We start from the raw sequence: 14944 nt of genomic DNA, 5'->3' as shown, positions 1-14944 counted from the left end.
GAAAACGCTAAATATTCCCTAAAGGCCAGCACGGGATCTAATCTCGCTAGCTACCTGACGGAAGAGCCTTTTCGTGGCTAAGCCCGCGGCTTGGTCAAGAAAATGCTAAATATTCCCTAAGGGCCGGCACGGGACCCGATCTCGCTTGCTACCCGACAGAAGAGCCTTTTCTTGGCCAAGCCCGCAGCTTGATGAAGAAAACGCTATTCCCTAAGGGCCGGTACAGGGTCCGACCCCACTAACTATCCAACGGAAGAGCTTTTGGGTCCAAAGTCGAATGACTTCGACCTAGAATCGCTAATGCCCTAGGAGCGATACGAGGTTCGACATCGCCGCCTATCGCCGAACGAAAGAGCTACGAGTCCAAGACAAAAATACTTCAACCTAATGGCTAAGCACGAAAAACGATCAAAAAACGCAAAACAAAAAAAAAAAACAAAACAAAACAAAAAAAAACAAAACAAAAAAAAAACAAAAAACAAAACAAAACAAAATTATACGAGCAAAAATCTAATAAGCCACCCCGCGTCGTCAGGACATCCCGCTATCGGAAATATATGGCCCAATAATAGGGATCCAGGTCTAGGAGTGCATAGCCCGAAGCCAAAGAAGATACCCCGAGCAGGCTTCTGAGACCCAAAATGGTGGGCCTTGACTTAGTCTCGCGGGCCATTACGTGGGCCCAGACTTAGTCTTTTGGCCTACCACGACTTTAGGGGAGTTTGTTGGCCCGTATCTGTATAAATACTACAGTGGCTTGGCATTACAAATCATGTTTAACTACATCTTCATCTACACATTCTCTTGTCTAAATAACTATTGTAATAGCAGTATACATTGTAATCATCTTACAACACATTATCAATACGATATTGTCCTCGTGACATATATTTACCCTCTACTTTGCCTTTATTTTATCCTTATTTTCTATATCATCCGTGTTCTTTAATTATCGGATTTGATAATTCAGACAATCCGAATTAATTAAATCTCATTAGTGCTCTTGTTAAGAGCTGTTGTACAAGCTCGAGCGTGCTCTCTACTTTTGGTCTAACACAATTATCACGATCAACTATCATGTCAATTAATTATATCAAGCTCATGCGTGCCCCTATTTTTGGTGTATAACCACCGTTGCAATCAACAATGGCGAGGTCTGCTTCTCGCAATTCCATCATTGGTGAATCCGAATGAAGCCGTGAGCTTACCCGGAGATCTCAGTATGTACACAATCATGAATTCCAACAAAAGGAAAAAGTTACAAAATACCTCATTTTCTACGCAATTTTCATCCATCCTCGTTGTTTCCTGCCACCATCGTGGAGTCTTGATTTTCTAGCTTGAATCCACTCCGATTCGAATTCGGGGCGAATCGGTTGACATCGATCTCCATCGAATGGTAAAGTTGGCAAATTTTTATTTAGGAACATGGTGCATGCATGTAGCAATGTGGTTCATAAAGTACGTATCATTTTAATTACGCTTCAGTTTCATTTGACAATATTGCTCTGTTTTTCAGTTTCATTTTCCACACACACTAGTTTCATTATAGCAATACTAAAGTATCATTTTAATTCTATTACAATTTCATTTGACAATATACATTATTGCATGAGCACTATTTTGTAGTTTCATTTTTCACACACACTAGTTTAATTATAGTAATATTAAAGTACTATTTTAATTACACTCTAGGTTCATTTGACAATATCTGTTATTGTATGACTCTGAATTTTAATTTCATTTTCCATACATAGTAGTTTCATTATAACAACACTAAAGTATCATCATTTTAATTATACTACATTCATTTGACAATATACGTTGTTGAGTAAACTCTATTTTTTAGTTTCATTTTTCACACACACTAATTTCATTGCAACAACATTAAAGTATTATTTTAATTTTACTACAGTTTTATTTCACGACCATGGTCCACCTAGCACTGTGAACCATGGTCCCCTCTGTTACTGTGTAACAACTGGTTGAATGTACATATCGCTGAATGACAAATAAAACTGGGGTGGCGACAGGAAAATGGGTCAGAACAGTGTAGGCTCCATGATATGTTCGAATATTTTCCGTCCCCACTTCACCTTTAATTCCACATACTGGTCCGAAATTCCAGTCAGGCATGCAGCTAATATCGTAATAGCATGATAGATCGAATTATTGCTATTTGTTGGAAAGTTTGGCGGAATGAAAATGACATTTGCTGTAAATATTTTGACGTATAATTTCTAGTGAGATCCACTTTTGATATGTTTCACTTTTAATAATAATAATTATTTGGGGATGGGGTGAGGCGGGAACGGAGATAAAAATTTTTACATCCCCGTTCTCGTTGGGGCGAGAATCGAGAATCCCGGTCGAGGACGGGACATATTATCATCCCTAGAGATTCCCCATTTAGTATAATAAGTTTTTTTTTTTTTTTTTTGAATAATAGCATAATAAGTTAATAACCCTGACCGTCAAGTACCTTGTGTTTAGATGACATGTAGTGACTTCTTGCATGTGGAAGGTCATGAGATCGAGTCTCAGTGGAAATATTAAAAATAAAAGCTAATAACCTGACCCAACCCGCATTGGCGACATGTCAAAGAATCAGGCCCGGCCCTGGGCAAGTGCGGGCTGGGCACTTGCCCAGGGCCCATCTCAAAGAGGGGGCCCATGTATGGCCCATGTATATATACATGGGCCCCTCTTATATATATACAAAAAAAAAAAAAATTAATTTATATACATGGGCCCCTCTTATATATATACAAAAAAAAAAATTAATTTATTTGTTCTCCAAACTCCAAAGGTGGACTCTGCAGAACGTGAACCGGCGTTACCATAGACCCGTAGTTCATTGACGAAGCTCTCTCTGTCTCATCCATTATCTCATGTCGCTCAGCCATAGACAAAATCGGTCTAAAAATAGAGTCATGGAGGCATTGAATTAGGAATTTAGGGACTTAGGGATAATAAAATAATATTCTTCCCAAACATTAATTTATATTATTTATTTTATAAAATGTTGCCTAAAAACATTTATCTGGATCTGGAAGTGAGAAAAAAAAAAAAGTTGAGCAATTAGTAGAATCACAAAGAGGAGATATGAACCAAGTGACTTGTAGTCTATTAGTATCCGATTGGCCCCTTATGTGGGATGTCTTAGGTTTGAGCCTTGGTGAAGGAGTAGATAGTATATGTGGGTGTCCCCCTTCCTTTGTAATAAAAACAAAGAGGAGATATGAATAAATATATTAAAATAGTAATGAAATTAAGTGTAGATAATTTTGGTTAATCTCATGAAAATTTGAGTAACCAAGACATATTAATTAGGATATGGGTAATTTGAGTGAACATGATAATGGGATAAATAGTACGTAATTTTGGTTAATCTCATGAAAATTTGAGTAACCAAGACATATTAATTAGGATATGGGTAATTTGAGTGAACATGATAATGGGATAAATAGTACGTAGTCCTTTGAGTGAGCATGGTAATTTATCAAAATAAGTATAATGTTGAAAATATATTGGTTGATAAACAATTTGTCTAATCTTGATGATAAATCAGGAGATTTTTTGTTGAAAAGGGACCTATAAAATTAAATATTGTGTTTCCTTTAATAATACATCTACACATTTTTTCTATGCGTATTAAACTAAATGGAAAAACTAGTGATCGAAAATGGTTGGTTTACTCAACATATGGATAAAGTGTATTATTTTTGTTTTAAGTTATTTGAATTTTATTGACTATACCTTTAATTATAGCATCTGTAGAGAGGAGTTTTTCAAAATTAAAATTAATGGAGTTTTTCAAAATTAAAATTAATGAAAACGTACCTAAGATCATCAATGTTGCAAGAAAGATTGACAATATTGTGTGTTGAGAATGATATGTTAGATAATATCAATTTTGAAGAGGTTATTCATGATTTTGTATATATCTAAACAAATTCTTTCATGATTAATTTATACATAGTTAGAGCCTCTTTTTTCGCTTGCCCCGCGCCTCTATAATGATAGGACCGGCCCTGCAAAGAATGTGGATGTGGAGAAACTAGGGAAATCTAACACTTAAGTTATTAGAAAAACTTGTCAACGACAACGTGGAACGCTTGACATTGAGGATATTCATTTACTAAAATTTAATCACTTCATCATACAAATTTAATATTATCAACTAATTATACCCTCTAATTATATCATATACTTTTTGATAGCTGAGCTTTGTGCAGATGATGCTCACAATGTATTCTTGTGAACATACATTATTCTCTACCAAACAATTCCAATTAGGGGTCTGAAATTCCAACAAGGCAGCCAATTAATAAGAACTTGGCATTATCTTAGTAGAGGCTAGTTAACCCATTCTTGGCGGTAGCGTGATAGCATCCCCAATGGCCCTACCCACCCATCAGACTTTCCTTTTTGAAGGTTGATTTGATGAGAGATTCCCCTTTGAGATTAATAATAACTCAGCCACAGATCAGAGCTAGGCACTGAAACTTCATAGTTCATACAGACAAAAACCATGAAAACAAGAATAATACTCCTCTTCTTCTTTTTCTATTTTGCTTTCTCCTTTGCCAAAACCACTCCCACATTTCCCTTTTCTACCATAATCAACCGCCCAAATGGGCTCTCTGCTTCTTCTGCAAAGGCTGCAGATAATCACAAACTTTATGACACAAAATATTTCACCCAAATTCTTGACCACTTCACCTTTACTCCTCAAAGTTACCATACTTTCCAGCAGAGATATCTCATCAATGATAGATATTGGGGCGGTGCCAAGAACATGGCTCCAATCTTTGTGTACATGGGAAATGAAGGAGATATTGAATGGTTTACTCAGAACACTGGTTTCATGTTTGACATTGCTCCCCATTTCAATGCTCTTCTTGTCTTCATTGAGGTAATAATCTCTTCTTTTGCTCACCACCATTTTCCTGTCAAAGATTCAATTTTTACTATATATAGTAAGTGCCCACGGATCCGGAGTAGTTCAAGTATTTTTTTTTTTCTTTAGCATCGGTTTTATGGAAAGTCTGTGCCATTTGGAGGAGAGAAAGAAGCAAAATCAAGTTCGAAAACACTAGGGTATTTGAGCTCAACACAGGTATTGGCAGATTATGCAACTCTGATAATCGATCTGAAAAAGAATTTGACAGCAACTGACTCTCCTGTAGTGGTGTTCGGAGGTTCCTATGGAGGAAGTATGTGACTCCATACATTTGTTATTATTAAATTAAGTGAAAATTGTATTTTTGTCCTTTAGTTATACTCGTGATATGAACTTAGCCCTGGAGTTATATTCCTAAGTTATGCTCAAAATGACGAGTTTAGTCTCTAAAGGATCAAATCTGTCGCTTTATTCATTGATATATTGATGGCGAAAATGGTTCTCGAGGGGCTAAAAGTGTCTGTTCGTGCCTAACTTAGGAGTTAATGATTGTCACTAACTCAGAGGCTAAGTCTGTACTATAGGTATAATAACTTGATGACAAAAATGCAATTTTTTTACTTGAATTAACTTATACTCAGTAGTTAATTAGGTGGGCTTTGGATTAATTTTGAGTTAAAACTGGTTGGCAGTGTTGGCAGCATGGTTTAGACTGAAGTACCCACACGTGACCATTGGAGCATTGGCATCTTCTGCTCCAATTCTGTATTTTGAGAATATTACTTCCCCTTATGCCTTCAGTGATGTTATCACCCAAGACTTTAGGGTAATTATACTTGCTCTTTTGTACCCTTCCCCCTCTATTTATATATACTTGCAAAATATTATTCAAAATTTTCTTTATTTCTAATAGAAAATATATGCTTCTCACAATCTCACCTATACAATTATCACTTTTGATTAGCTACTCACCAATTAACAAAAAAAAAAAAGAATTATTTATTTTTGTGAATTACTGAGGATTTGGTTGACCCATTCTAAATTAATAAAAAATTTAGGTGGAGTGATAATTATTTTATTAGAACAATTAGATTACATGTACAACATATTTCTAGAAATTTTGAATTACACTGTAGCTGGTCAATTGTCAATGCTAATTAGTTTAATATAAATTTGATTGAAAAACTGAAAAAGGTTTTAATTGATGGGGTAGAGTAATTGATTATACATGGCCGGTGAGATAATAATCATAAAGATTTGGATGATAATTTTATTTTGAATAGTCCAAATGTCTTAATCATATATGAATATAATATTGTTGGGCACTAATTCCGACCATAAAACATCACATAATAATTGAATTGAGAAAAATCTAGTTGGCGTACTAAAGGATGCATGGTTTGAATTCCACGGATAGCCAACTATAGTTTAAAAAAAAAAAAAAAAAAAAAGTGAAAGGGAGATATCATATTGTTTAATGACCTCTTTAGTAACATAATTAGCTTATATCAACCAATTTTAACTTATTTGAACTAATTATTTGACTTGGTTAAACATCAAATATAAGTGTTTGATTAATTAGTTTTTTGTAACAACTTATTGCTCTGAAACGTTGAGAAAGTCATTTTTCTTGTAATAAGTTATATAAGCTAATGCTATCAATTCAACTAATCAAACCTACTAACTCAATCAGCTAACATTTATTTACCAAACACTCTCAATATCGTATCTGGCATGTCAAATAGGGGCTTGACAAGCCAATTAGTAATTAAGATTCTAATAATTCACATTGGGTTGTTTTGTTTTGTTTTATTTTTTGTTTTTTGTTTTTTGTTTTTTTTGTTTTTTTTGTTTTTTTTTTAAAGAAAAATAAAGCAAATTAAAATATTTTATTTAATTTGAAATGATTTTGGAAATCAGAGTGAGAGTGAGAATTGCTACAAGGTGATCAAGGGATCATGGCAACTCATTCAAGACATTGCTGAAGAAAGTGGTGGACTGGAGAGACTCAGAAAATCTTTCAACATATGCAAGTCGGTTCAATTCATTATTTTTTACTTAATGCATAATATTATTTTTATGAAATAGTTTAGTTAATCTGCATGTATGTATATAACATTTCTTATTCCTTGTTTTGTTTTATTTTTATTTTTATATTATTATACATATATAGGAATTATATTAGTGTAGGCAGTCTTGAAGGTTGGCTTTCTACAGCATACACTTACACAGCCATGACTGATTATCCAACTGCTACCAACTTCCTTAATCCAATGCCACCTTATCCCGTCAAACAGGTAAACTAACATTATTAATCATTTTCCTTTTAACAAAAAAAAAAAAACATTATTCATAATTTCTTTTCTCATATGAGTTATAAATCCCGTTAAAGGCAATAATAACTTGTAAATTAAATAGATGTGTAAAGCAATTGATGATCCAAATCATGGGAGCGACCCATTGGCGAAACTGTATAGTGCAGTTAACATATACTACAACTACACTGGGGAAGTCAACAACTGTTTCGATCTCGCAAGTTCTTCTGATCCACATGGTCTTAGTGGGTGGTCCTGGCAGGTACCATATTATATCCTCTTTTTCTTATTTTTTTGTACATTATTTAAAGAAATGACCATACTATTAGGGCTTAGTAGTTCGTGACTGCATTATGCTTACTTTTCCGGGGTTACCCATGCATCTGATCTTGTGGTGCTGTAAGTCAAGCATCCTTAATCATGGAGTTATTTTAGCTATTTGGTTGTTATATTTTACTTAAAACTAATTGTTAATAAGTAGGTCTCGGCCGAGGCCCAACAATTCCCCAGCACCTGCTGCAACCTTTGAACACCAAGCTCAGTTGCGCAGTATGCCCTAATGTTTCAAATCGAGCAGGGCCTGAACTCAGCCAACCCGGCTGACGCTCAACAATCCCAACAATCCCCCAACACCTGCGGTAACCTTTGAACATCAAGCCCAGTTGCGCAGCATGCCTGACTCGGTCTTTACCCTCTGCGCCCATCATCCCCTCCCGGGACTGGACTTGGCCCGACCTACGCCACATCCCACCTGGGACTAGACTCGGCTTTCGCCTCACCATCAATTCGAACCCGTGACCATGGCTCTGATACCAATTGATGGACCTCAGCGCTGCATTATGCTTACTTCCCAGGGCACCCATTCTGTGACTGCGGTAAGTCAAGCACACTTAACCACATCTGGTTATCATATCCTACTTAAAACCAACCGGTGATAAGTAGGTGGACCATTTAACCACATCCCTCCTTGATAAGCCACAACGCCACGTCTCGAATCGAGCAGGTGTTGAACTCGGCCGACGCCCAACAATTCCACATACATCATACATGGTATTTATTCAATTTACTCATTGAGAACTTTTCAAATTTATTGGTCATTTTTGTTTTTACAGAAATTTTAAATATAGAGATTAAATCAACTATTTCAGTAAAAAATTTAAAAACATATTGAATAAGTAACTAAAAAAACTAAATCCAAATTATTACCATAATTAATGAAAGATTGAAGTGTCATTAAAAAAATAATTATAGGACATTATTTTACCCACAACGTTTTAATAGTTCATGGACAGCCAGCTAAACTAGTTGGTGAAGTTGCCAAGTTCGGTGGGATTTTAAATTTCAATGTACAATTATTTTAATAAGCTAGGCTTTGGATCATGATCGAGTTGATGAAGCTTAAAGATGGGGAAAACTTATACTCCGTATTAATTAGTGGTTAATTATATTGTAATTATTGTGCTTTTTTAAATGACAAAACATCAATGTAAAAAGTGAGAATTTATCATTATATCTTTATTTTGATAAATTAATGATTGTGATTTTTCTATAATTAATTTGGAGCAAAATTGTAATTCATTAAATTTATAACTAATTCACTGAGATTTAATTTTAAATTTTTTAAGAATGATTAAATTAATACAAAAAACATTATTCATAAGATCAATATAAATGGAAGGTATAAAATATGGATAAATTCACATTTTTTTACAAATTAATAAAAAAAAAATTCTTATAACAAATAAAGCATGGTTATACTCCGTATGTTAAAGCACATGCTCATGCATTGATATAGGAGTCAAAGCATATCGAAACCTGTGGATCATGCATTAATACAGTGCACAATGTACTATTGTGCACTGTGGCCACTGTAGTTGTGCAGTCTTCGACGTTAAGTTGTGCTTTTGCATGATCAGTTGTGTGCATTTTTTTAGTCTGCGGGAGTTAGGGTGCTAGTATGTCATTGAACGTCGTGTAGTCGAAGTTGGAGTATAAGGGAATGAATTGGTAGTGAGTTTTTTAGTTTTTTTGTTGGCAATGAATAGGTGTAGAATGGGAGGAAAAGTATGACTCTCTTCTTGTTTTGCCGATGCATTAGTTTTATAGATAGACTAATTTACCTTAAAGGATAATTTAGAATTCATAATTTTCGGTCCTCTTTCAAAAAAAATAAAAAAAATTAGAGAGATAGAGAGATAATCTAATCGATAGATTGAGAAATATGAAGGTCTCAGCATTATATATATATATATATATATATATATATATATATATATATATATATATAGAGAGAGAGAGGGGGGGGGGGGGGGGGGGGGTTCAGGTGAAGGGTTCCGTGCGGTTGTGCGAAGGACGCACCTTAAGCATTAAAATTGTGCACCTTAAATGTACACAAACCACGCACCTTAAGCACACAAACAAAACACTTTAAGAACACAAACCACGCACCTTAAGCACACAAACAAAACATCTTAAGAACTCAATCCACGCACCTTAAGCACTAAAATGGCGCACCTTAAGTACACAAACCATACACCTTAAACACACAAACAAAACACCTTAAGAACATAAACCACGCACCTTAAGCACACAACAAAGCACCTTAAGAACACAAACCACGCACCTAAGGTTTTAAAATGGTTCACCTTAAGTTTCACAACTGACGCACCTTAAGCATACAAATCACGCATCTTACGAAGGAAAACAACGCACCTTAAGAAGAAAACTCACGCACCTTAAGTTTCAACAACTATTCACATTAAACACAAAATCCACGCACCTTAAGCACAAAACCCACGCACCTTAAGTACAAAACTCACACACCTTAAGTTTCAACAACTACTCACATTAAGTACACAACCCACGCACCTTAAGCACAAAACTCACGAACCTGAAACACAAACTCCAGTCTCCACGCACCTTAAGCACAAAAATCACGCACCTTAAAAATTAAATTTTAAATCTAAACCATAAATGCTTGACTGATACGATCTCACATCGGCTCCACAAGAGATTGTGGAGTGGTACTTAAGTTGGGGCTAAACCTCCACTCACGAGCTAGCTTTTGTGGTGGAGTTAGGGTCTTGGCTTGAGTACTGTATCATTTGGTGCTCTTGTTGAGAGGCCGGAGTGTGGTGGGAAAGGGCTACCTGGAAGAGGGCTACCCGGTGCTTGATAAGGTTCAAAGGGAACCGAGAAGAGTCCGGAGTGAAAGCTATCCAGAGTGAAGCCGTCTACTCATCCGGTGCCGGCCTAGCGGAGGGGGCGACCTAGAAAAGGGCTACCTGGTGCTTGATAAGGTCCGGAGTGAAGCCATCCAAAGGGGAAAAAGGGCTACTTGGTGCCGAGAAGAGTCCAGAGTGTGAGCCGTCTAGAGTAAGCCGCCGCGGACGTCGGCTTCTCAAGGGGTGGATAATGATACGATCCCACATCGGCTCCACAAGAGATTGTGGAGTGGTACTTAAGTTGGGGCTAAACCTCCACTCATGAGCTAGCTTTTGTGGTGGAGTTAGGGTCTTGGCTTGAGTACCGTATCATTGACCAAATCTAAGCAGTAAAAAGTGAACCACTAAACCAAATAGAAAACAGTTTTTAGTAGTTTTTCAATTTTTAAAAAAACTTAGAAAACTGTGTTAATAAACGTGTTTTATATTTTTTGTTCTCCAATTTTTTAGTAGAGAAATTTTTCGGTTAGTAAACAAGCCCTAAACGTTTGTGTGTATATACCCCACCACTTTTGAACCAAATTATTTTAAATAATCTGATTTCATTTAATTAACTATAAATTTGGTAAATTATAATTTACAATATATGGTGATCTTGAGCTTTGAGCCTTTGACAACTTATCATTAGTTACATTATTCCTGCAAATGGTTTGTAGAAAATAACGAAATATTAATTATATTGTTAAACATAATGATTATATAAAGCTCATTGGGTTTCACAATAAATTACAAAATAAAAATATAAACTCTAAATTAGAGATGAAAAGCATATTATTATTATTATTATTATTATTATTATTATTATTATTATTATTATTATTATTATTATTATTATTATTATTATTATTATTGTGGTTAAAATTATTATTAATTGTTATTATTCCAGGCTTGTACGGAGATGATAATGCCATTAGGTGGTAGCAATAAGGATAGCATTTTTCCAGCTTCGGAATGGGACTATAATGAAAGGGCCCAATATTGTAAAGAAGCCTTCAAAATCGAGCCCCGGCCCAATTGGATTACCACGGAGTTCGGGGGCCACGTAAGTATATTAAGTGAGAGAGTAAAAGTTGAAAGTAGATTTAGAAATTTCAATTTACATTTTCCAATCAAAACTCTATCATATGATGGAAAAAATAGTGATTGCTACAAATAGAAAGTGATGCATGTTAAACTAATTGCATAACTTATTAAAATTTAAAATATATTTAGTTACTTTCTATATTTATCAGACATTATTTTCACAATTGTCATTGTTGAATTTTTCAATATTTATATTTTATATTATATTGTCATTAAAAAAAAAAAAAAAAAGAGCTTTAATTGTTCAAATGTTGTTTTAATGAACAGAACATTGAGAGGGTTTTAAAAAGGTTTGGTAGCAACATCATCTTCTTTAACGGATTGAGGGATCCATGGAGTGCGGGAGGGTAAGTATAAAATTATAAATAATCTTTTTTTTTTTTTTTTGCGTGTATTTGTACTTTTTTAATTATGTACTTAAAAATATTTGGTATCTATATTGATCAAAATAATATTTTCCTTTAATATGACAGGGTGCTAAAAAATATCTCTAAATCTTTAGTTGCTATCATTGCAAAAGAAGGTTAGTAATTTCTCTGACACATTTAAACTAAGGTGTTGGAATTGATTATATGACTTTCATAATATAACTTAAAAGTGGGTGTTACTCGAATATTAGGTTTTAGACACCATAAATTATATATTTACATGCGCTTAAATGCAAATGAGACTTTATATAATTTTTTAAGGGAAAAAATTTGTTTTTTTGTTTGTTTGTTTGTAATAGGTGCGCATCATGTGGACCTTAGATTCTCAACAAAGGAAGATCCAAAATGGCTAAAAGATGTGAGGAGGAAGGAGGTTGAAATCATACAGAAATGGATTTCTCAATATTATCATAGTTTAACAGATTTAATTTAGAATTTTGATTGTTTAAATTTTTTTTTTGGGGGTTACGTAGAAACTCACAATAACTATTCAAGATGTACACAAGTTGAACATTGCTCTTATGTAATATCCAACAATATAATTACACAAAGATAATTAAAGTGCCGGAGAAAAAAAATACTTAGAGACGATTTTGCAATTGCTCTTTACTTTAATTTGTACTTTTGTTAATTTCTTCATAATTATTTAATTCTATGAACTTTCCAATCAACTTGTTAGAGCTAGCTGTCAATTACTTGACATGTTTTATGCTTAGCCAACATTCTATTTGATATCATTTCAGTCCACATCTTGAGATGATATTCGGTGTGAGAATATATTTTCACACAAATCTTACCGCAAAAACTATCCTTTCACTAACTTATAACCATTACCTTGCAACTCTAACTTTCCTCCCAACTTGGTGTCTCCATCTCAATGCATTCATTCATAACCTCATCATCATCATTTTCAAGGTTCTCACCATCCTTCTTATTTCTCTCAACCTCATGACCTTCATTTGGCAAAAACAGCTCTTCTAGAACTACCTCTCCATTAAATGAATCTTGAAGTGGCTCTTGAATTGTCAAATCTTGCCATTGAGCTATCTCGTGATCAACTTGAGTTTGTCGCTCCATAAATTGAGAGTACAATTGCATTAACTCGTTGGCCTATGGATTTCATCTAAATTGTTGGGTCAAGTGGTTGCATTCTTGTTGGAACTGTTGGTATGGAGGCACGTGAGCTTGCCCTTGATATTTGTAATTGGGATCCAAGATGAAGCAATTTTGCGCCTCATGAGGTCCTCCACATATGAGACACCATAAGGGTTGCGAAGTTGGTGATGTGCATCCTTGATGTGTGGCTTGACTCATGTTGGTACAAAATCTTTGAGTAGGTTGTTGAGGAACATGGTTGGTGGAGTTGAACATATAACAATTTTCCAAAAAGTGATTCCCACCACAAAATGAGCACCATTGGGGTTGTGGTATAAATGCTTGAGATGAGCTTTCTTGAAAATACTCTTGACTTGAATTGGCAAAATTTGGGAAAGGTACTTGTAGTTCCCTTCCTCCATAGAATTGGTTCCGATTCCAACTCATCTCATAATCGTTGGAAGAAGAGTAGAATGGTGACATAGCTCCTTGAAATTCATATCCATCCATAAACTAAAGAAAATTGTTAATAAAAATAAAAACAAATAAATAGAATTAAAAAAATGATAGAATAGACTCCTAGAATAAAATTTTCACTAATGTCAATACTTAAACATCACTTCCCCGACAAGGGCCCCAATTTGGTTGTAGTATATTTTCAAACAAATAAACTTGGAGTAACGAGTTATTGATCCACATGGAAGTGGGTGTATCAAGCACTAGCTACTAATTTATTCATAAGAAGCTAATCCTAACAAAAGACATTGATGATTTGACTAAAAACAAAACTAATATAAAAGCAAGATTCAGGTTTTGAAAGCAATAGAGAGAAGATGAGATTCCTGCGATTTAAGTATTTAATCACCTAGTGCCAAACTTATGGTTAATATTAAATTTGGGTTCATATGAGTGTGAGGATGCAAGGTGGTATAGAGCTACTCCCGTAGTCACTAACACTAGTGAATATCCACTCCCGTGGTATAAACACCTAATAAAACAAGATCATGCATTCATAATAAATCCCTAACTACTACCACTCCCGATGTGCAATAATTAAGAATTAAACTCCCTAACAAATTACCCTCTCCCAAGGTGCAACAGTTAGGTGCAATTGTGTGTGCCCTAGCTAAATTATGCCCAACTCCCGTTGTGACACAAAGATAGTATGCGAAACAAGTAACATTGACCATTAATTACTTGCATAAACAATATAAATCACTTGGTTAAGAAAACGCTAAATATTCCCTAAAGGCCAGCACGGGATCTAATCTCGCTAGCTACCTGACGGAAGAGCCTTTTCGTGGCTAAGCCCGCGGCTTGGTCAAGAAAATGCTAAATATTCCCTAAGGGCCGGCACGGGACCCGATCTCGCTTGCTACCCGACAGAAGAGCCTTTTCTTGGCCAAGCCCGCAGCTTGATGAAGAAAACGCTATTCCCTAAGGGCCGGTACAGGGTCCGACCCCACTAACTATCCAACGGAAGAGCTTTTGGGTCCAAAGTCGAATGACTTCGACCTAGAATCGCTAATGCCCTAGGAGCGATACGAGGTTCGACATCGCCGCCTATCGCCGAACGAAAGAGCTACGAGTCCAAGACAAAAATACTTCAACCTAATGGCTAAGCACGAAAAACGATCAAAAAACGCAAAACAAAAAAAAAACAAAACAAAAAAAAAAAAACAAAACAAAAAAAAAACAAAAAACAAAACAAAACAAAATTATACGAGCAAAAATCTAATAAGCCACCCCGCGTCGTCAGGACATCCCGCTATCGGAAATATATGGCCCAATAATAGGGATCCAGGTCTAGGAGTGCATAGCCCGAAGCCAAAGAAGATACCCCGAGCAGGCTTCTGAGACCCAAAATGGTGGGCCTTGACTTAGTCTCGCGGG

At 35.3% G+C, this 14944-nt stretch overlaps 1 protein-coding gene across 1 annotated transcript; it reads left to right on the top strand.

Annotated features, from left to right (window-relative positions):
* Positions 1–4464: 4464 nt before the first annotated feature.
* Positions 4465–12547, top strand: LOC109149996 (lysosomal Pro-X carboxypeptidase-like). Its single transcript, XM_019297986.1, has 10 exons — positions 4465–4918; positions 5033–5219; positions 5599–5732; positions 6827–6939; positions 7080–7203; positions 7325–7483; positions 11332–11487; positions 11796–11875; positions 12002–12051; positions 12256–12547. Exons 1-10 carry the CDS (start codon positions 4535–4537, stop codon positions 12387–12389), a joined length of 1521 nt encoding a protein of 506 aa, XP_019153531.1. The 5' UTR covers positions 4465–4534; the 3' UTR covers positions 12390–12547.
* Positions 12548–14944: the final 2397 nt, after the last annotated feature.

The sequence above is a fragment of the Ipomoea nil genome, unplaced genomic scaffold (assembly GCF_001879475.1).
Source record: "Ipomoea nil cultivar Tokyo-kokei standard unplaced genomic scaffold, Asagao_1.1 scaffold0268, whole genome shotgun sequence".
Lineage (NCBI taxonomy): Eukaryota > Viridiplantae > Streptophyta > Magnoliopsida > Solanales > Convolvulaceae > Ipomoea > Ipomoea nil.
The sequence above is the reverse complement of the archived record's forward strand: the minus strand, read 5'-3'. Positions and strand labels throughout refer to the sequence as shown.

Excerpts from the sequence above, each read along its gene's own strand:
- LOC109149996 (XM_019297986.1), top strand. The coding sequence starts at position 4,535 with ATGAAAACAAGAATAATACTCCTCTTCTTCTTTTTCTATTTTGCTTTC. Across the intron at positions 5,733-6,826 it reads TTATCACCCAAGACTTTAGG|AGTGAGAGTGAGAATTGCTA; the intron begins GTAATTATACTT and ends TTTGGAAATCAG. Across the intron at positions 12,052-12,255 it reads TGCTATCATTGCAAAAGAAG|GTGCGCATCATGTGGACCTT; the intron begins GTTAGTAATTTC and ends TGTTTGTAATAG.